The following is a 22,017-nucleotide window of genomic DNA, read 5'->3' on the forward strand; positions in this document are numbered from 1 at the left end:
TTTAATATACTAAGACTATATAGACAGCTTAAAAGTCTTAGAGAGACTATTTAATAATCTCTTTAGTATAGTGTATTTTATAGAGATATTTTATCTTAAGTTAATAAGCTTCTTAATAAATAGAATAAAAATACTATTAGCCTTTAAATATTATAATGCTAGCTTTTAGCTTAGAGGCTTTTAGGTATTTCTAGAGTATATATAAGAAGCTTAAAGCCTTTATATAAAGAGATTTTAGAACTATTTATATAAGAGATACTAATTAAATTAATTTACTGCTTTATTAATAAGATTCTTTAGTAATATAATTAGCAACTAGTAAGCTTATATATACTAAAGATATAGCTTTCTTACTAGAGATTAGTATAGCAGCAAAATATATAAATTATAGATTAACTTATTAAGTAGATTTAATTCTACTTCTTTTTCTATAGATATTCTAATTAATTAATTCTTTAGAATTTACAATAATATAATAACCTTTAATATTTATTATATACTATTTATAAGGTTTGCTAGTAGAATTATATAAAAAGGTATATTTAAATAAAGTAAGAGTAAATCTAAATTCTTTCTAAAGCAATTTAATTTCTTAAAAAGAACTTAAAGTAAATATTAGTAATTTATAAATTTAGTTATAAATATCTTTACTACTATATATAATAAAAAGCATAAGTACTAATCTTATAAAATTAGCTTTATAACTTCTATTAAACTATTTTCCTAGAGGAAGTTTAACGCTAAAGAGAAAGCAATATATAGTATTATACTAACTTTTAAGTACTTAGGCTAAATTTCCTATAGTGCCTAGATAGATATAAGAAACTTAAGAAATATAGCATTTAAATATATATATATATTAATATATACTTATGCTATATTATTTAGTTTTACTATAGTTACTTTACTATAACTACACTAAGTATACTTAAGTAGTATTTATCTATAGTTTGATGCCTTAAAATATAGTTATTCTTTATAAGATTAAATTATAGCATCAAGACTTCTCTATAAGTAGCAGCATAAGTAATGCTAGTATCTACTAGAACTAGTTTAGTTTTCTATTATAATATAGATAGAAATTAGTTCTTACTTATATAAGAAGATTAAATTGCTTTATGCTATATATATAGTTCTAGCAAATAAAACGTTAGAATTAAAAGCTAGTAGTATTACCTCTATATAAGTGCCTCTAACTAATAAATATCTTTCTTCTATAAATTAGCTAAGTATACTTTATTTATTAAAGGCAATATTAAAGACTAAATTACTCTTTATATAGTATATATACTTTTTATTTAAGATAAGTTTACTAACTTTATTACTTTATAAAATAGCTATAAAATTTATATATAAAGAAATTATTAGTATATTAAATCTAAAATTTCTATAGACTTATATTACATATAAAATGCTCTAAACTAGAGCGTTCTACTAAGTTTTAATAATAATATAGCTAATTAATAAGCTATATATAATATACTTATACTACTTTATAGAATTAATATTAAATTATTTCTTACTAAAATTATAAATAAATAGTGTATAAAATAGCTAGAAGAGCTAGGATATTTTAATTACAAACTTAATAATTACACTTAGCTTTATATATTAATTTATCTTTTACTATAAGATTAAATTTAGAATTATTTTAGAACTAGTTTAGAACTAGTTCTAGAATTAAGTCTAATTCTATATAGAGAAGCTTAAATATATATAGTAATATTAATCTACTAATTTATATATATACTAATTATCTATAGTACTAACTTCTTTAAGATAATTTTAAGCTGTATATAAAATTTAATCTTTAAGGCAATCTACTTCTATAAGACCTTTAAAGGCAAATATAAGACTTCTAGGACAAAGAAATTAATAGTAGCTAGCGCTTTTATTTCTTCTAAATAGATTGCTGTCTCTCTAGGCTATAAGTATAACTTATAGAACCTTCTATTAAAGAAGACTCTACTTACTCTTTAGGCTGTATAGTATTATTAGCTATAGAGTTTATAGAAGGTAAATTATTAGAGCTTATTAAACTACTCTACTTAATTAAGTAAATTAGTAAAGCTAATAACTTTATATCTAGAGAGAGTATTATAGTTAAGAGTAAATTAAAGATACTTAAAGTTAGCAATTATAGTAGATTAAATTAAGTCTTATTTATATCCTCTTATTATAAATATAGAAGATAGAAATATATTTAAACTAATATATAGCTATCTTTAATATTCTATTTATATATATTATCCTTATAGAATAAGTTAAAGACTATATATAATATAGTATATATTTAAGGCAGAAGTTAAAATAATCTAGCCTGCTTAGACTATATTTATCTAAGCTTAAAAGAAATATTATTATTAAATTATGCTATAAAGCTTAGTTAAATATACTTATTTATTTATTGCTTTTTATATAAAGGTTTATTATTAATATCTAACTATAAAAGTAGCTAAAGTTTAATTAAGCCTAGTAGAACTTGTTAGTATAAATATAAAAGCTAGTCTTAAATTAGTTTGTAATTAATTTATATTTCTACCTAGCTTATTTATTTTTTTAGGAATAAAAAAGCCCCCTTAAAAGGTACTAACTAATAGTAGCAGAATAAGCTAAATAAGTAGCCTAGCTAGATTATACTAAGGGTTTTTTTATATACTTAAGTAAGTTGCTTATAATACCTTATTAGCTCTAGCTTAAAAGTTCTTTCTAAAGTTGCTTATATAATCTTATTTTATTTATATAAATAAAATATAGCTATTAAGCTTTTATTTATCTTAATAAATTAAAACTAGACTAAGACTACTATAGATCTAGTTCTAAATTAATTTTAATTAGAACTGCTTAGGAGGTACTATAGTAAAGGCAAAATTAAGCATCTAGATATTAACTTTAAATCTTATTATATATATAATGTAATGCCTTAGAGTAATATTTTTACTGCTAGTTATATAATATTTTATAGTAAATAACTAGAAGAAAAAAACAGAATAAAGAGTAAATTAAGAAGAGAAAAGGGGGAAATTAAGAAAAGAGGAGAAGTAGAGAGAAGAATAAATAAGTATTTTTTTTCTTTACTTAGTAATATAAAGAATGCTAGTACTAGAAGGTAGTTAAAGCTTAGTGCTTATATATATATCTTTAACTATATACTATAGAATTTAACTACAGCTAGTAAGGCTAGTAATAACTATATATATATAGAAACAAGCAGCCTCTATAAAGTAGCTAGCTTAAGTACTAGTTATATAGCTTTATAGCTATTTAGAGTAATAAATATATTAAATATAACTACTAGATATTACTATAATAAATATATATAAATTACTTCTAAACTATTTTAAGACTAAATTAAGCTAAGATAATAAATAATTTATAATTTCTTTACTAGATATATCTTAAGGAAATATATCTTTAATTTATTTATAAAATAACTTAAGCAACTAATCTAAAGAAATAAAATATAAAAGCTAAGTAAAAAAGTAAAGTTAAAAAAAATAAAGTAAAAAAAAGTAAAGTAAAAAAAAGTAAAGTAAAAAAAGTAAAGGAAAAAAAATAAAGGAAAAAAAACAAAAAAAACAAAAGAAACAAAAGAAAAATAAAAAACAAAAGAAAAACAAAAAATAAAAAATAAACTAACTAAACTAACTAAACTAATAAAAATATTTCTAAACTTTATAAGACTAGTTAAAGTAAGGGGGGGGCATTTTATAGCTATTAGTATAAATTATTTCTAGTTTAATTTTAATTTTAACTAACTTACTATACAAAATAAATATATAAATATTATAAGTTATATTAAGCCTCTAGAAACTTACTATATAGTATATCTTAGCAATTATAAAAAGGCTGTCTTTATAGCATAGTAGCTATATAGCAAAGAGTATATTATTTAGTAATATACTAGGCAAATTCTATTAGCTAGAATTAGTTCTTAACTAGTTTATAATTATTTAGTAAGTAGTTTATACTATTTCTATGTTTTTATTCTTATTCTTAACTTTATCTTTATCTTTATTCTTATTTTTATCCTTCTTGTCCTTAGAAAGAGAGAGAGAGGGGGAGGAGCTTAAAGGCAGAAGCAGAGGCAATAGTAATAATAATAATAATAACAATAATAATAGCAGCAGTAGTAGCAGCAATAGCAATAATAATAACAACAATAACAGCAAGAGCAAGAGCAGGGGCAAGAGTAAGAGCAAGGGCAAGAGCAAGAGCAACTAGGCAGGCAGCTTAGTAGCATTTTATTAAAATTAGTCCTAATCCCTTTTCTAATTACTTTATAAGTAGTTTAGGTAGTATATATACTATTCTTAGTTAGCAGCATACAGCAGCTGCTGCTTTAGCATTAGCAGCAGCAGCTCTATTATATATAGTTTAAACTATAGTATTAGCAGCAGCAATAGCAGCAGCAGTTAGCAGCATAAGGGCGGGAATAGAAATTGCCTTAGAAGGCATTATGCCTTACTATATAGGCTTGCGTAGTATTTATAATAGCGCTTAGCTGTTAATATAGTCTAGATATTATTCTGTATAAAATAAATATTAATTATTATATAACTAGTTCTAAACTATTTTCTATAGCAACTTATAAGCTAAGTTATTATCTAATTGCTCTTTATTATCTCTAGAGTAGCGCTTCTCTAGGTTAATTTTATAAAATTAAATATAATAGTTTTAGAGCAATAACTTAGTTATATATTGCTATATCTATAAGAAATAAATAAGAATTAATTTATATATATATCTAGTTAGTATTATACTTAATTATATAGTATACTATTTACTTTAAAATAGTAGAATAGTTCCCTAGGGAATAAAATTAGCTAGCTATCCTAGAATTATTTCTAAGTTAGTTCTAATTATTACTTTTATTATTTCTACTAAAGAAGACTTATAGCATTAAATTTTAACTTAAAGATAAGCTTATTAGCAAGTTGCTTCTTTAAGTTTAAGTATTACTAGTATTATAATAATAACTTATATCTATAAGATATTTTTTTTTAAGTAGTATAAACTAGTTTAGAAATAATTTAATAAGATAATAAAAGTAGTTTAAGTTTATAGAAGGAAAAAAAGAGATATAAAAGTTAAGAAAGATAAGTCTTACTTAGATAATAAAAATATAGTAGCTAGGTATTTACTTTTATATTAATTTATATATTATAAGATAAAATTGCAAAATAATATATATATTTATAGAGAGTGCAAGTAAATATATAAGTTTAAGTAAGTATTTTATATAATATTAAAGTTAATAACAATTGTAAAGACGTGCGTAGTAATTAACTATAATTACAAAGACGTGCGTAGCGCTGCAGCAAATCAGCAGAATGCAAATTAGGAAAATTGTAATCGTGCCCGCCCCACTTTATGTGGTTCGGCTAGCAAAAGCCCTCACCACCAAAGGTGGTGCTCGACAGCAAGGCGGGCCGGACACCAAGGCGGGCCAATTTTCAACCTAATAACGCTATTAACCTCTTCGCCTATAATGTACACCCTTCTCGTCCCAAATTTCTAGTAGATCTAGTACAGAATCCAGACGCCATTTACGTGCCTTTTTAGCTGCTTCAAAAAACGTCCTCTTGGCGTGGTTGTGGCGCCTTTTGTCGGCATGCTCTTTATGCTTGCTGTTCGCCTGATGAACTCGAGAAAGGTCTTTGCAAAGGCGTGATTGGAAGGAGAAACGGCGAATGGTTGACGCGACAGGTATGCATTTGTTGGCGGTGACGGGAGGGGAGCCATATGAAGAGGTGCATTATCTGTTGACTGTTTTTCTAGACCGGGAAATAAAAATAGGACATGTATAGAAAACCAGATATTACAGCCCTTTTTAAAAAAAAAATCAAAAAAATCAAAGGTCGTCACTCATTCATTGGAAGCTTCAACGAAAAAAAAAACCCCGGATGTAATTACGCAGCTCATTAAAGATCCACCTGATCAATCGCCGGCCACCATTGAGACCAGGCCCCCTGCTCGTCGAGGTTATTGCTGACTTCCGCGAAAAGCTGGTTCAACAAGGTATTAGTGTCGAGCTCGTGCTCGTGCTCGTGCTCGTGCTCGTGCCCTTGAACCGGCCAAGTCGCCTGCGCCGAGGGCCGCTCCGCGCCCCGAATCTCCCGAGTATGCGCGTCGGATCTATCCACGACACGGAACTCGTGGACAGACTGGTGTAGAGTATCAAAGTCTGCTCGTGTGCGCCCCTGGTATCGTGTCCGGTCCTCGGTTGCTCGCTCGTAGAGCACGGATGCATGGTGTATCGTTTTGATCTTGCGCGTGCCGCCCTCTCAATGTTAGCGCAACGGTGGCCACGGTCGTGTCATGCTTGCGGGCGGCTTACCCATCCGTCGGCGATTTTCCAGACAAGTCGAAACTTTTCCAGGTAGTCGAGACACATTTTGAGACAGTCGCTTGCTCGCGGGCTGCGGCCCAGGTTCATTCGGGGGTATTTCGCCACGTAGAGGTTGAGGTAGCCGGCTGAGAATGCGCAGAACCCGGCAAAGGGCGTCATGAGATGCACGCCACACTCGGAGGCCTCGTGTAGAATGGCGGCGATGTGCTCTGCCGCGCCGAAGAGGAGTCGGGAGCTGTCGTCCCACCAGCCCTCGGGGGCGGGCGCCCCCAGCATGGGCTGGTCGACTGGACCCCGTGGCTCCGACTCCGGGGTCGGCAGGAAGGGGAAGTACTCGCGGTGAAGCATGAGGGTGCTGACAAGGCGTAAGCAGGGGCGGCGGCGGCAAGTTGGGAGCCCCGTCGACCGCTACCGCTGTGGGAAGGGGATTCTTACCTCACGTAGTACAGGAGATTGAGGTAGACGAACGTCTCGCCGAAGCCGAGCGTCATGTGGACGGCCACCGAGTTGCTGGGGTAATGGAGCTTCCGTTTGCAGATGCAAGCTAATGTGCGACTGTAGACGAGTGTGGACTGCCAAGCAACTTGGAGAATTTGTCCCGGACTGAGTCAAGGTCGCCGTACCATTGCTGTGTCAGACGAGCAGGCCGCGGTTCACTCATGAATGTAGCACATCAATGCCAAGGTACATGTAGTAATAATAAGAACTTCCGTGTCGGCGCTTACGGGGAATTTCCTCCGCCCCGATCATCCCCTCTTCCAAATTGCCCGCGCAAACGGCCAAGCAAGGCCGGCTTGTCTGGCTGTCGAGGCTGCCTCCTTGCCCCTGCCGTCCTGCCACTGCTTCCTGTCATATAAAACGGACGTGTTCGGTACCGACGCAGTACTTCCAGCACTTCTGTCAGCGCCCTGTCGCGTGGTGCTCTGCTAGTCAACACGAGATGATGGGTTGTCTCCCTCCTCGATGTTTACGCGGCGAGCTGCGGCCACGAGGACTTGATCAGTCGCTCATCATCTCTGCTGCAGAGAGAAATCCTTCATTCTTCCTATAAATGTCCAGTTTATTTTTCCTCTCGCAATCTTTTCGGGCGTCGTGTGTGTGTGCCTTGTACGGCCACTAGTCTCCATATTTTTACGTATTGCTAGCTCTTTACCCCGGAAAATATGATGGAATTGGTAATGCCCCTGGCTATGATTGGTATTGGTACCGTTCCTCCAGCCGTGGGGAGCGGACTGTACTGAATCGTGCAACAAGGATGCCGGGGCCTGATGCCAGACTAGACTGGTAGCATTTCGGCTTGCGAGCCACATCCGTTCCGGGACGTTGATGGCCTGTTCCGGACGCGAACTGGCTTTTTTAGCTTGGAGAGAATACTTACTTTGACGCGGAGCATTGCCAGCCTTGAGCCATCAGGTTGCACGCAGCCTTGGTGATAATGCCGGAACTGTTCCTTTCCAACTCCAAGGCGCTGACTGCCATCCTTGATCAACGGGCAGTGACAACGCACAAGTCTCGTTATACGCTCGAACATGTAGCTCAAAGCTACGACTTGGTAATGAAATACGTATTATCTGTTTACATAAAGTACAAGTTTCAGGAGTAGATGAGCAGCAGCACGTGCTTTGTTTGACATCACCTCTGCCGTTCAACCGTCCAACCTAGCCGAGCAAGTTGGCTCCAAGGGGCCGCAGAAAAAAGCAGCAAAGCCAAGCAACAAATGGCATGTACACGTACACCAGCAGCCCTTTCACTGACCCGACCCGGACCCAGCGGTATTCGCCGACGCCCCTCGGGCCGCTACCTGATTCACGGCATCTCTCGGGCTGCAGAAGGCTGGGCAAGGGCCGCAAACGCAGCACACATGAAGCCATGGTCAACGCCGTCGACAGAGAGGTCAGGAATTCTGTCGGCCCAGACCGGCCAGTCCCCCGTCAAGCAGCCGTGGCCCTTTTCCAGCGCGTCAAAGTATACCTCGGTCACGGTGTCCTGCCACGCGTCGATATCGCGGCGGCCGGCGGCGTAGCCGTGGGCGAGGATGTTTGGCTGTCTGTGGGCCAAGTCGGAATCATAGTCGAACAGATCGTTTATCAGGGTGCTTGCGCGTGCGCTTTTGCGGTAGGCCGAGATCAGGGCAGGAGAGAGCCGCAGCGGGCGAGATTGTAGCAAGTGCTGTACAGGCCGGCGTTGAGCAACCGACAAGCCATTGCGTCGGCGTCGGGGGGGACCGTAGACAGTTGCGCTCGAGGACCGGGCTAGCAGCTATAAGCGACGTGGTCGACTCTGCGGCATCTCCTGACATGTCGCCCGTGATTGTCTCTACAAACAGCACGTCGGCGACGGCAGACTCTGATACCCAGGCGTTGTTGGTATCGGCCGAGTCGTCCGCGAGTATCATGGCCCAGCTCCATGCCTCGGAAGCGTCCCTGACCCTCAGGCTGGGGGATGCTCACTGCTCGGTATAAATACACTTTTTCGCCCTTGTATAGTTCGTGACGTGGATCAACGCGCTTGATTCCTCCTGCTACGTTGTAAGTTTTGACCATGTTACTCTGCACGCTGGCGAACCCATGCGGCCAAAGCAGGACAGACTGATACTGCGGCGTATGGCGTCGCCATCAAGCGGTAGTAAGGGGATTCTGAGCTGTCACGGTAGCAATCTATCTTGTTTCCTGATCGAGTCGTCGACTAGAAAGAGGCGACAGTCACGGCCCTCGTCGAATGTAACTCGCTACACGCCGCGTTCTTTGTGTCCTTTTGCCGCCGACAATGTGATACAAGTCCCGAACAATACATGGCGTCATCATCCTGCTGAGACCTGAGAGGCTTGGAAATTCGTACTTTTGGGGGTGGACAGATGGCGTATCGACCAGGAAAAGGAGGATCATGTCGATGGAGTCCTGACAATGTCTCGTGGAGGCGACAAGATCTCCGTCGAGAATCCCCTTGATTGGACTGCAATGCCGGCGACTAGGTGCTACACTCTCAAGTTGTTTGCGGCGATTTTCTCATAGCCAAAGACATCTTTCTTACAGCCCAAGACATCTGGGTTCATCAGAGTATAGGGTACTACCGTTTCTAATTGAAGCCACGCAGTAGCCGCCCACGGCACATGTTTGCTCTTTTTGACCAACATCGTGTCCGGAACTAAATGGAATTAGCCCTGATATGACTCGGTCCGCAGCAAAACCGCTCGGACCGCATCATGGATGTGATCCACTCGTCGCCTGATACGAACTAAGATACTTGTTGCTGCATTGCAAAAAGACAGAACAAGCCAAATATAAATCGGACCGCGTGGCGCGACTACAGGCTCCCCAAGGCACGAGGCACAAAGTGAAGTTCCAATGCCGCCTTGACAAGGGACTCAAGCAAGGACGATCCTACAGCCTCTTCAGCGAGTGCCTCTAGCAGAAGTGGTTCCTCAACAGCCGCGGGGGCAGCCTCCAACATAGCCAAGATATCTTCGTCTCCCAAGGCTTCGACACCAGCCTCGACGCCGGCAGTCGTCCCTGCATCCGCGGCCAGGAGCTCCGTCTCTGCAACGACGGGAAGCGTGTCTAGCAAGGCCATCAGGTCTGCGTCACCAAAGGCGCCCGCGCCGTTGGCACAGCTGCCACCGGTGACACTGGCTTCCGCTGCCGGGTACTCGACCATGATTTCGTTGAGGACCTGTTGTACTTGCGCTTCGCTCATGGAGCCTACCGGCCCGTATGCTTCAAGCGACTCCCAGATGGCCTGCTCGTCGGCGGAAAGAGATGCTACGCACACGTCCGTCTGTGGCGGCGACGGGATGGGCGGATATTCCGTGAGCATCTGGTCGAAGAAGCTTCTCAAGTCGGCGTCCGAGATCAGATCCTCGGGGGCGGGGCCCTCAGTTTCGAGGAGGCTGTCAAAGGTTTGCCACGGGGTGAGGCCGAATATTGCGTCTGCCGCCGAGGCGAGACGGGGCTTCTTGGCGGGCGGCTCGCCATCCTCGCCAAACGCCTCGAGGGGCGGCAGCTCCGACAGTATCCCCAGATCCCACTGGAGCTGGTTCAGCGTGTTTCGCTGCCCGGGTTTCTCGACGTGGTTTGCGTCGTAGTCGGCACGTGTGAGTGGCTGAGGCAATGTCTTCTCCGCCTCGGTGTACGCCTGCAGGGCTGATATCATTGTCCCGGTTCGGCCATGTCCGTAGCCGCACCAGACCAGCGTTCCTGTGCGGTGCCTGTCGAAGGCTTTGTAGGCCTTGCGGAAGTCCTTGGACGTTGGGTTGCCGTAGTCCTCGACAGGCAGTGGCGTGTAGGCAATGCCCGCCCAGCGAAGAGCGTTGGAGATCTCTGGAGTGTGAGCCTTGTGGTTGAGACTAATGACGTGAGTTATCTTTTGCTCCTGTAGGAACTTGATCGACTCCTCGGTCAACTTGTGGTCCGCGTCATTGTCGTTGTAGTAGGGGGCAGAGGCACGCGCGAGTCTGTCGCCGTCGCGGAGGCGATCAGTTACCCAGGTGAATCGTTTGAATCCGCCCCTTTCCGCAGCGGCATCTGGGGGGGAATACGTCAGTCAATGCCGTGCACGGAACTCGATTAGACGTACTCAACGCCCTTTTATCTGCAGGCCCAGCACCAGGGAGCGACTGGACCGTAACAGCAAGCCCTAAGAGCGTTAGAAATAATGTTTTCAAGGACATTTTCTCATAGTATGAACTCTTGAGCATGCTGGTGTGGGATTCGAGAGCCCTTCCATCGGCCACAGGAGGCTATTTATGTCTTAATTTCCACTTTCCACTTGGTTGTCTCTCTACGCTGTTCTTCCGCTTCGTGAACCAATGATATTGGCTTGTCAACAACATTTGATCGGTGATTGCCTCGTTTCAAGAGGTCCGCGGGAATCGAGTCATGGATTTAAGCGTCGCTGGATTATACCGAAAGCGTCACAACGCCCAACGCCTTTGAGGCTTATTGAATGACCCAAGTCCTTTACTTGAAGGATCCGGCGCAGGCCATCAGGGTGGAACCGTGACGGTCACAAGACACGAACCAGCAGAGGAACATTGACGGAGAGGTCCGACCAAGTGCAGAAACTGAACGCACAGCACGATTAGCGTTGACTCTCGAGGCGAATATTGGTCCTCGGCGCGCTTTTCAGCCGGGATCACGTGGGCTATATCAAGAGAACTTGTTGGGAAATCAACGTCATCGAGGGCAACTTACACAGGGAAGTTGGAGATTATTGCAAGTGTGGTTAAAGGCTAAACGCAATAAATCCCCTTATCAGCGACCAAAAAAAAAGGGTTTTTTCTTTGCTAAGCCCACCGAGAATCCTTTTAATTCCACCCTGTCCATATACTCTGCTGGATTGATTCAAGACCCCCTGTCATGACCCTCAGTCTAAGCTCGAAACTAACAACTATCGTGACCAACGGGTTCTCGATAGTTTATCAGTCGAAACTTTTACCCCAACAGAGTCACACCGCTAGGCTAAAAGTGGGACTTGACCAGATAGCGTTAATACATGCGACGCAGGGCCACTCCGAGAATCTTATTACATGCTAAGCGGTGGTGTCCAAGGATCGGCACCATTGCTATCTGGGCACAAGGGATCTCGGCATGACTCGTTGCACTCTGGGACACCGTTTTATCGAACAGTCAAACAACAGCCTCGTTTTCAAGTACAAGTTCAAGGCCAGCGGCGATCCTCTCGGTTCTTCTGTACTATTCCGTACGCATATAAAGGGCAACGCAGCGGCAGCAAAATCCCACACTCCAACATCATTCCACGCCATCTTGCGAGATTCCATCAGAGAAGGTGTTTTTTCCGCAGCAGTTATGCAGTTCCAAATCTCTCTCATCTTGTCCGTCGGACTCTGGCTTGTCAGTGCCGACACAACTCACGTCGAGGCATCTTCGGCCGGGCTCCTCCGTTTGAGGGCCGACGCTGAGCCAGCACAGCCTGCAATCGACTGCGAAAAGCTAAAGAATCTCTCCTGTACAGGTCTCAACCGCGCCAAATGCACTTTGCGCGCCTGGGAGCAAGTTGCAAGTTTTATCCACGTCTTGTTCGTTGAAGCAAAGCTGACTTGGCCCACGTTAGGGTTGCCACCAAGTGAGTCTCGCACCGGCTCTTGGTACAGATTCTCCAATGACACGGGTCCGGTGCTAACTCACGAGCCAGGCGACCATCTGCAAGGACAGCAAAAACAAGAAGAAGTGCTGTGACAGCAGGGACCGGATCCCCTTTGACGTAAGGACGTGTCATGGCCACGCAGCAGAGCCCGCCGGCTAACATGCCCATACCCGTGTCCAGGCTGGATACTTCTACACCGGCTACATGAGGGCTTGCGCGCCGGAATATGAGCTGAAAATGGGTGACAGGCCGCAGCACAAGTGGTTCACTTGTCATGAGCTCGACACCATGAACTACGCTGCCATGGAGAAGAGGATGACTGCCCTCCACAACTGGGAGCAAGCTGTGAGTCCCGACCGACCACTTCTGCTTTTATTCCACCAAAGAGTAACTGACCTTTTACTAGGGATGCAAACAAGCACGTCTACCTGATTAGCTCATGTGAAACGTTTCGAGCAGAGCCTACTGACACTACTTGCAGGCCGCAAAGTGCGCACGCGAGGGGAAAAACGACAGGACTAGCCGCCCTCAGTGTTGCCGAGGACGGGAAAAGTTGCCGCAGGCAAGTACACGTGTTTGCTTACAAGCATCTCGACTACATCCGGACAAGCTACTAACCTCGTCTGGCGTTTAGAAGCAGGAACACTACTCCAGACTCTTTGCCTTTCGCTATGCTGCGAGATGCTGGTTTGAATCTCAAGGCAACGAGACTGCGCAGTCGGCTTGAGGGGCGACCAACCAACTCATCATGACGTCGCGTATCCAAGAAATCGCCAAGAGTAATCTTCATCGTGCCGGTCTGTGAACTTTGTTCCGCGGATTGGACTGCTATAGTGGAAGCCGGACTAAATTGAAACCATCTCGTCATGGTTCCATGCGGCAGCTCGTGTCGATTTGTACTGCACGACCAGGTTCGACAGTCGCCGCGGTAGGGTGCTTCCTGATGGCGGGTTAGCCAAGTCATCACATCCTACCTTGAAGTATTGGCTGTGTACCTTGAAGTATTGGATGTGTTAAGGGCCCAATACGAGGGCTTTTTGCAGTAGTAGTAGTCACTCAACTCATATCACATCGAATGTAGCGTCAAAAGACCATGAAGGTTCAATTTGAGGACCTGACCTACGACATTTATATATACACGATAACCTTTGTGGGCGTAACTTGACCTAAATGAGTGAGGCATCTAGGTCCGTGACAATCTGTGCTCCCATCCCCTCTGCGATCTTTGGTTATGCACTCTTCGTGCTGCTGCAGCTAGTCTTGGCGGCGATAGATGATGCTGACCGAAATCGGACAAGCGCCTATTGAGAATGACATTAGTACCCAGGAAATAATGAAGCAAGGGACTGAGACGCCGCTATGTACCGTTGTCCAGATGCATCAACGCAGCAGCTAGCTTTATGGTTCCATAGATTGCTTCTGTATCAACCGTATTAGCAACGGGGCTGGAGACTGTTTGTGAGACTGACACGACCTACTGCCTCTTGCAGACGTCGTACTAAATCCTGGGCTGATGCCCTTTTTTCTGGGAGGGAAGCCAGAGTGCTTTTGACTAAGCCCTCTAGATCTGTCGGTTCAAGTTGACGTCTGAGGGCAGCCACTCTGTCGAGCCAATTTCTCATTTGCATTTGCGCGGGAGCAATCGAAATAGATGCTATCGGCCATTGACGACCAGTAGATTCGGGCAACGGAAGTTTCTTCAACAGATACAACATTACAACTCCCAACGCAAAAACGTCGCTCTCAGGTCCCCTGGATTGAAAATCCAGTAATTCAGGTGGAACATACCATGCAGTTCCGCCTCGTACAGGGGGATCGCCGAGCTTGGTGCAAAGACCAAAGTCGATAAGGATGGGTCCTCGCCCAGGATGATAGATGATATTTCCGGGTTTGACATCATTGTGGATGATTCTTTTGTTATGGAGATATTCAATTGCAGACGCCATGCCAGTAAAAACACAATTGGCATCGTCAAGAGTGCCAGTGAAGCAAAAGTCTCCAGGTCTATTTGCCCATGGTGATGTTGCAAGGTCAGCGTACGGCAAATATTCCATATATATAGAGTATAATCTAGCATCTAAATCGTGGAACTTAATAATTGCAGGCTAGGAAACCATAGTCAGTGCTCAAACTCCACGTGGGCAAGTATTTCAGGGGCTAGACTTTACATGGTCGTGGCCGCGCATGCTGCGTACTTCATTTGACCAGATCCGTGCTATCTTTGGTATTGACGACATAGGTCCAGACCTTTCGGTTATTACCTTGACCACTATGTCGCCGAATGCCGAATGGTTCGCGCGAAAGACCGATCTTATGCCTCTGAACTTGGAGATCTCACGTAGACTCATCACGGAGTAGTTTTCTGCCGCATCCCCGACAGTTGAACCTGTTTGATCCACTGTCTTGATGGAGATTTCTGCTCCTGGTTCAAGCTCAATCAGAGGATTTCCCACGTCTATGGTCTTTGCTCCGTCCGAAAGAATTTTTCCCTGATCGCGGAAATTAGATCAACACAGTTTCGGAGTGAAATCTGGTCAACTTACTTGATCCGGGCTGTTGAACAAAATTATACTTTCGTTGTCGTTTCCGCCACCGGTTGTACGTTTGCTTTTGGAGCTTTCAATAACCGGTGACTCTCTTCTCTTCACTCCAGCTCTCGGTCCCGGAAGCAGCTTCTCGAGATTGTAACGCCGCCGCAACAAGAGAAACTCGACCAGAATCTCCCGCGTCGCCGACACTGACCAAATTCTCCAAGGTCCAGGGGCTACACGGGCTGCTTCGACGCGTTTTAAGCGGACGCAAGTACCCCCTATTGCAGGATCAATGCATTCGACATCGATTTGGCCCCGTCCGATATTCTGCAACAAGATATTGTCACTTCCTGGGTCATAGAAGAAGCAACAAGCTTGGTGTCCATAATTCAGTGTAAACCAGGCTTCTTTCGAAGTTTGCTGGACTACCACTACATCTTCCGCTGTAATATGCACCGCGGTGGAAGAGCCGAAGTCGTGCTTTGTGACGTCAGCCGTGGGAGGGAATATGACCCTGGCGTCGTTTGGCACGTCCGCAAGAGACAGATCCTCCAAAGAATTCGTGAGGATCTGGTGGCCCAGTAGATTTTTCTTCTCAATCTCAGCCCCGAGCCTCTCGACCGCGCGGGTTATTGAACCTTCCGACATGGGGTTGGTAGGCGAGTCCATGTTGTCAGTAAGCAAGTGGTGGACCGTGAATCTGTGATTTTAGAGGTAGATACTAGATATATCGTATGACAATGTCCGCGGCACGACCGTTTGGCCCCCTCGAGGACTATATATACACGTTCACGGCCAAACTGCCTGCACACCGCCGTCGACCGCCACCGTTAACCGTCACCGTTAACCGCCATTGTAAACCGCCGTGTTTCATCAGCAAAGTTCACGCGACATCTGGAAGGCTGCCGATTAGCCGACATCAGGCACCAGTTGACCAAGGGCTGTGGGGGGGACGGCACGGAGCTGGGTCGGCCCGGAAGACCCCCCCACTCCATTTGTCAAGGCGGCGGGACGACATCAACGACCAACTCGACCAACTTCTCTTCCTCAATCCTCGCCACATCACACCCAACGGAACGCTAAGTCATGCCTTGGAGCAGAGTCCCACACATCAACTTTGAAGATTCACCGGAGTACATTTGGCCAGCTTGGCGAGTTGACTATGATTGGGAAGACCTTTTTGGCGAACTACACGAACGGTTTAATACTGTTACAATGTTTATCCAGGATCCAGAATCGTTCCATCGTGATGTAGCCGAACTTGCTGACGATGCTCGAACCCAAGCAGAGTTCCTTACAAGACTTGAGAAACGGAAGAGTGAACGCCTTGAGGAACTGAAGAGTTTTCAGAGGTACATATCGGGTTTCATGCTTTCAGGCTTTTCCCGGCTCAACGACGAACAAATGAAACATTACCTAGCACTCTCTCGAAACGCCAGCTTTGACAGTATAATCATGTTCTGTGCATCATTTCTCGGCCCTAACTCAGCTGGAAAGGAACCTTCACTAGGTTTGTGCATGCTCATGCTTCTGGCTCACCGGAAGAGACACTGACCTGCCTTGACTAGATGAGTTCGAGCTGCCATGGGCATCTCGCGAAACCCGTGATACTGCAGTATCCCGCCTAGCCGACAACCGCAAATTAGATGTAACCAATGTGAACCAAGACGATGGAGCTACATCTGCACCGGCCACCATCGCGGCGAACCGAAAGCGGAAGCGGACTCAGCATGGCGAGAGTATACCAAAGAAAAGTCGGCGGACTCGAAGCCCGTCAGGACAGGCTGTGGGGGACGATGGTACGCAGGGCCCATCACGCAGAACCACAGGCAAAACGGCCGGACACACAGTGGACATCTCGCCGCTTTTGCCTGACCAGAATACGCCAAGGCCCCGGTCGAAACGCCAGCCTGTACCGACGAGTCAACGGAGGAAAGGTGTCACCACGAAGAACCGTTGTGCAGCTCCGCAGCCAAAGGGCGCAGTGCACAAGTGCCGCGAAAATAAGGTCGCCGCACGAAGCAGCGGGAGATTGGCAGGGAAACCACCAGAAACGAACGGACTCCCATGATGCCTGCACTGCACCAGCTTCAGATTGTACAAATGGTTTATGTGCAACCATGGCCACGGTCAATAGTTTTTGTAATTAATGCGGGGCACGATCAAGCCATACTGTCAATGGTAACGGGCATCTCTATCAAGCCGCCTCGTGTCCCGGTAAAATCCAATCTGCCCTTGGAAACGGGAGTTTTCCCATAGGCCAGCGACAGGCTGCCACGGAGCACCCTGGGCTGCCTTATCTCCTGAAGTGAACGTATTCAGATTCAAGGGGACACCACGTGGCGCTGCAAAGTCCTTTGTCCAATAATGAGCGCATTTGCTGAAGCTACCGCAGCGAGTAGGCAGAAAGAGGTGATTTGTTGCCCGAGGCGGAATAGCCTATGCTACAATGCAGTGATGGAGCGTACCGGTACTAGCTTGTCGTTCTTGAAGCCGCCCTTTCGGCACGTCTTGATGTAGTCTCCAGTGAGGCCAGCAAGTCTGGCCGGCGAGAGACTCTACTTGACAGTGACGGGAAAGCAGCCCGCTTCAATACACATGACACGCTGCAAAGGGGTCCCAGACTCCCGGCGTACAATAACATGGGACTTGAAGGCTTCAAATGTACATATCCGTAACTGGTGTCGCGACCGCGCTCAACAATTAGGCCTATAGTTGGATGCCCTTGATACGGGACGGCAAAACAAGATTGCCTCTCACATCTGCATCACCAGAGTCGATGAAGTGTATCCGTCAGTCATGCAAACTCTGTCACGATCATTGGGCTCAAGCCAGATGGTGCGTCCTCTAGAGGTTTGGTTCATCCCCGTCGAATCACCGTTTCTTCTCTGACGTTGCGGCGTACCTGCAAACTGCGCTTTTCGACATTTCGAAGGAAGGCGAGGTCTTTACGGACGAGATTCCCAGGGTGATGTATGTGCCTTGACGTTAGCTCCTCTCCAGCTAGTGTGTAGCGTTGCCGCCAGGGAAGAGTCCACAGAGGCGCCTCGACTCGCTTGACCAGGCATGGCTGGGCGGACCGTCCCGAAGCATTGGTCGCGGTGGCGATCGTGATACCGATTAGCTGTGGGACTGTGGCGCAATAAACAGAGCACAGTAGGGATCCTGACGTTGTACCGTGGACACGTTTTCTTGCGATCCGTCATAGCCCGAAGACACGCAACAAAACAGCCAGATAATTCAACTCTAATTCGTACAACATATGTCGGCATTTAATCCACAACTGGGACGCAGCTTGAAACCCCCCAGGATGCCTAACAGAACCTTGCGGGAACGACACTAAACTCTATTCCTCTATCCAGGCTACTCTGTTTTTACTAGATAAAATAGTATCTAACTAATAAAAAGAGAGAATTAGTATTATCTATTTTTAATACTAGATATTACTATTATAAAATAGATAAAAAGTTTTCTTTAAATTCTTAATAGTAAATTACTTTATAATTTAGAAATAGTTTTCTAAATATTAGTATTAAATAAGTAACTACTTTATATAAATATAATAGTATAAGTAAGTTTATTGCTATTATTTAAAAATACTTAAAAATTCTATTATAATAATTTAATATAACTTTATAGAAAGGTACTGTAATAGACCAGCCCTATTAGGCTATAGCGGGTGCTAGCCGCAGTCATCCCGGTGGTTTGCCGGACCCCTTGACCGTTGAGTCAAAAGAGTACGTATTGAACAAGCTGTCTACAGCTTGCTCAATCTAGCACTATATAGGTTCTGCACGGGCTTGTCCTCTATCGCGCATTGCATTGCGCATCCATTCCCTTAAGGTCGAGCATAGCTCAGACTATGACAGGTACTTTACTTTATATACTATAAGTATTATAATATATACTAAGAAAACTCTACTATAGTAAATAACTAGAAAATATAATACTATTTTTATACTATTAATAGTACTATTATAGCTTAATAGTAGTTAGCTTTATAGTAAGTTTATATTTAAAAAGTCTTTAAATATATATTTTTAATTATTAAAGCTTATAATAAAATTATTATAATAATATTTAGTATTTATAGTAAAATATCCTAGAATATTTAGAAAGAATAATATATATTTATAGAGCTAAATACTATATCTTTTATAAAGAGCTATTAAAGCTTTTATAATATTAGTAATAAATATTTATTTAATAATAGTAGTTAGTTTATAATATATATTATAAATTAATACTTTTTATAACTATAAATCTTAAAGCTTTTATAACTTAATATAATATTTATTTATATAATTTATTATATTTTATAATATTACTATATTAATACTTTTTTATAGTTAAATAAACTTTAATACTTTTTTAACCTCTTAAAGTAATATTATATTAATAAGCTATTTTGCCTAGTATACTTTATTCTACATAATATTAAACACCCCCCCCCCCTCTTGTTATAGTACCTAAGTTTTCTGTACTTTGCGTGCAATACACACAGTTTCAACATTACATAGGCCCCCATCACAAGGCTGAGCACGTGATACCTAATTTCTCCGTACACCCTTGGCCTATTCTCGTTGCACTATCTTCTTCCTCTTCTTCATTTTTTCCCAAGGCGCTCCGTTCTGCTGCGATTGATTGCCTTTTTTCGTCCACAACATGACTCTCACCAAGCATCAGATCAGTGTTATCTCGGACCACCCGCTTAACGATACGCTCGATCGATTTCGAGACAAGCTCAAGCTCGATAATTTCGAAGAATCTCCGCACACACGACACGAAGATATCGCAGACCTCCTCCTCGCTTTAGTTGGCTCTACAGCAGCGTTTAATCTTCCGGGCCCTGACGGAACGGCCAATGTTGCAATACCCCTGCTATCTATAAAGCAACATGTTCCAGGATTAAGCCGCGAGTTATTCTTCCCCCTTGTCCGCTGCGTCATTGACGAGACGCCGGACATTGAAATCTGGGAAGCTGTTATCAGTCTCATCGAAACGCTTAGCGCCCTCATTTCTCCTCCTACTCGCAACGTGATTTCAACCCTTGATGGGACACCTGTTAAAAGCAACTCTAGCTGGCTTGCTGATAGCGAGACCCGCGATATGATCGAAAGGGAACTGTTCTTTGAGATTAAGGACTGTGTCTATCGCAATGTTGACGGATTTTGGGATAAGTTCTTCTGCACGAAGAGCTGGAGCGAGGAGAAAAAGCAAATGCTGGAAAAGACTATGGCAGCTTATAATGGGAAGAAGTGGAAGCACTTCCCAACTAGTCCGGACGAAAAACACGTTTGGGCTTGGTTGCAGTCATTAGAAGCAAGTTGCTTAACTGGCGCGCAAAATAAGCTCTATACCACTAGGACTGCCAACCAATTCAAAGAACGTAAAGGCCAGATGGATCTCTTCTTTCGACGGCCAACTGGGAAAGATAACAGTACGTTCACATACAAGGATGTTCTTATCGTCGGGGAACAAAAGAAATCGATCGGTAAATTTAAGGCTACCCTCCTCCAGCTTACAAGATATGTGCGAAGTGTCTTCGCTGATCAGCCAACACGCCGGTTTGTTCACGGATTCTTCTTATGTGCTTCTACAATGGAGTTGTGGGTTTTTGACCGCTCTGGCCTATATAGCTCAGGTACATTTAATATCCATACAGAACCAGAGAAGTTTGCTCGGGCTCTTGTTGGATATTCTACAATGGATAGCGAGGCGATAGGTCTTGATACATTCATCGAGCGGAAGAAAGGACATCGCTATATTACTTTAAGGGATATAAACAGCAAAGAATTAAGGATTGAGCTGAAGAACCTGCTGGTCAGACATAAAGCTATAGTATGTCGAGGAACTACTTGCTATCAAACACAGAATGGAAACGTTGCCAAGCTATCGTGGGCATCAGATAAGCGTACATTAGAGGTGGAACATCTCAAGCTGGTAGCCCAAAGAGGCGTCAAAGGAGTGGCGAGACTTGAACTATATCATCAAATCACCAGCATTGCTGATATGCGGAAAGGATTAGTTTTTCCGAAGCCACACAGGTTCCATGACTTGGCATCACGCAACATGGCGACAGAGGTCAAGAGTTCTCAGGCTGTTGGCTCAGAGAGCATACACAAACTCGCCCACAAGCGCAGATTATCTTCTGACGACGCATCACGGTCAAAAAGGTCGCGTTTGAACCGCCAAAGGTCAAACCTGATTCGTCGTTCCGATGACCGGTCCAATGGAAAAGCCAAACCGAGCTTGTATCCCTCAACTTTTGGGAACGCATTTGAGAACAGGATCTATTCCTGCCTCGTTGTCTCGCCTGCCGGTCGCGTTATTTGCGACTTTCTTTCAGTCAGGGAACTGCTGGAGGCATTACGGGACGCTATCAAGGCACACCAATCTCTTTACACTACTGGCAACATCCTGCACCGTGACATCTCACCAAATAACATTATCATTACTGATACAAAGGCAGCTAATGCTAATGGCTGTAGGGGTATGCTTATTGACCTTGATCTTGCCAAAGTTCGGGATAGTGGTCCTAGTAGGGCGCGACACCAGACCGGCACAATGCAGTTTATAGCTATTGAAGTACTACAGAACGTTGATCACACTTACCGTCACGATCTTGAGTCGTTCTTTTATGTTCTGCTGTGGATGTGTGCACGATACTCTTGGATCAATAGCTTTGGTGGCACAAACAAGGCCCCTAGAGAGAGCATGTTAAGGAAGTGGGAGGCTGGCCGTTTTAAGGATATTGCAGACGCTAAACAAGGTCATATGACTGTAAATGAACTTGAACGAATTCTAGACGAATTCCCAAATTCATTTCATGCTGTCAAGCCCCTTTGCTTCAAAATCAGGTCTATCATGTTTGGGGAAACGGCGAGACTGAATATCGGAACCCCTGCAGGTGAACCGGATCAACTTTACAACGCCGTCATAGGGGCCTTTGACGAGGCTATTAATGAGCTATTTAAGTAATAATTAATTAGCTGTTAGGAGCACAGGATACAAATGTATTTAACGTATAAC

At 43.2% G+C, this 22,017-nt stretch overlaps 6 protein-coding genes across 6 annotated transcripts; 2 read left to right on the plus strand and 4 right to left on the minus strand.

The window, feature by feature from the left end:
- Window positions 1–5,924: 5,924 nt before the first annotated feature.
- Window positions 5,925–6,843, minus strand: MAM_01770 (uncharacterized protein; the record flags this gene model as incomplete). The annotated part of the gene is made up of 3 exons (XM_040820569.1): window positions 5,925–6,284; window positions 6,341–6,707; window positions 6,788–6,843. The coding sequence occupies 3 exons, from the start codon at window positions 6,841–6,843 to the stop codon at window positions 5,925–5,927; spliced, it is 783 nt and encodes a 260-aa protein (XP_040682057.1).
- Window positions 6,844–8,158: 1,315 nt separating this feature from the next.
- On the minus strand, window positions 8,159–8,895 carry MAM_01771 (uncharacterized protein; the record flags this gene model as incomplete). The annotated part of the gene is made up of 2 exons (XM_040820570.1): window positions 8,159–8,611; window positions 8,677–8,895. The coding sequence occupies 2 exons, from the start codon at window positions 8,893–8,895 to the stop codon at window positions 8,159–8,161; spliced, it is 672 nt and encodes a 223-aa protein (XP_040682058.1).
- A 760-nt stretch (window positions 8,896–9,655) lies between these two features.
- Window positions 9,656–11,045, minus strand: MAM_01772 (protein-tyrosine phosphatase; the record flags this gene model as incomplete). The annotated part of the gene is made up of 2 exons (XM_040820571.1): window positions 9,656–10,872; window positions 10,925–11,045. The coding sequence occupies 2 exons, from the start codon at window positions 11,043–11,045 to the stop codon at window positions 9,656–9,658; spliced, it is 1,338 nt and encodes a 445-aa protein (XP_040682059.1).
- An 892-nt stretch (window positions 11,046–11,937) lies between these two features.
- MAM_01773 (uncharacterized protein) lies at window positions 11,938–12,890 on the plus strand (the record flags this gene model as incomplete). Its single annotated transcript, XM_040820572.1, has 5 exons — window positions 11,938–12,363; window positions 12,422–12,433; window positions 12,503–12,571; window positions 12,635–12,799; window positions 12,861–12,890. 5 exons carry the CDS (start codon window positions 11,938–11,940, stop codon window positions 12,888–12,890), a joined length of 702 nt encoding a protein of 233 aa, XP_040682060.1.
- Window positions 12,891–13,852: 962 nt separating this feature from the next.
- MAM_01774 (Protein kinase-like domain protein) lies at window positions 13,853–15,654 on the minus strand (the record flags this gene model as incomplete). The annotated part of the gene is made up of 4 exons (XM_040820573.1): window positions 13,853–13,873; window positions 13,933–14,559; window positions 14,716–14,943; window positions 14,998–15,654. 4 exons carry the CDS (start codon window positions 15,652–15,654, stop codon window positions 13,853–13,855), a joined length of 1,533 nt encoding a protein of 510 aa, XP_040682061.1.
- A 3,996-nt stretch (window positions 15,655–19,650) lies between these two features.
- MAM_01775 (serine/threonine-protein kinase Sgk2) lies at window positions 19,651–21,966 on the plus strand (the record flags this gene model as incomplete). The annotated part of the gene is made up of 1 exon (XM_040820574.1): window positions 19,651–21,966. One exon carries the CDS (start codon window positions 19,651–19,653, stop codon window positions 21,964–21,966), a length of 2,316 nt encoding a protein of 771 aa, XP_040682062.1.
- Between the last annotated feature and the right edge of the window lie 51 nt (window positions 21,967–22,017).

Source organism: Metarhizium album, assembly GCF_000804445.1.
Source record: "Metarhizium album ARSEF 1941 chromosome Unknown scaffold_2, whole genome shotgun sequence".
NCBI classification, from domain to species: Eukaryota; Fungi; Ascomycota; class Sordariomycetes; order Hypocreales; family Clavicipitaceae; genus Metarhizium; species Metarhizium album.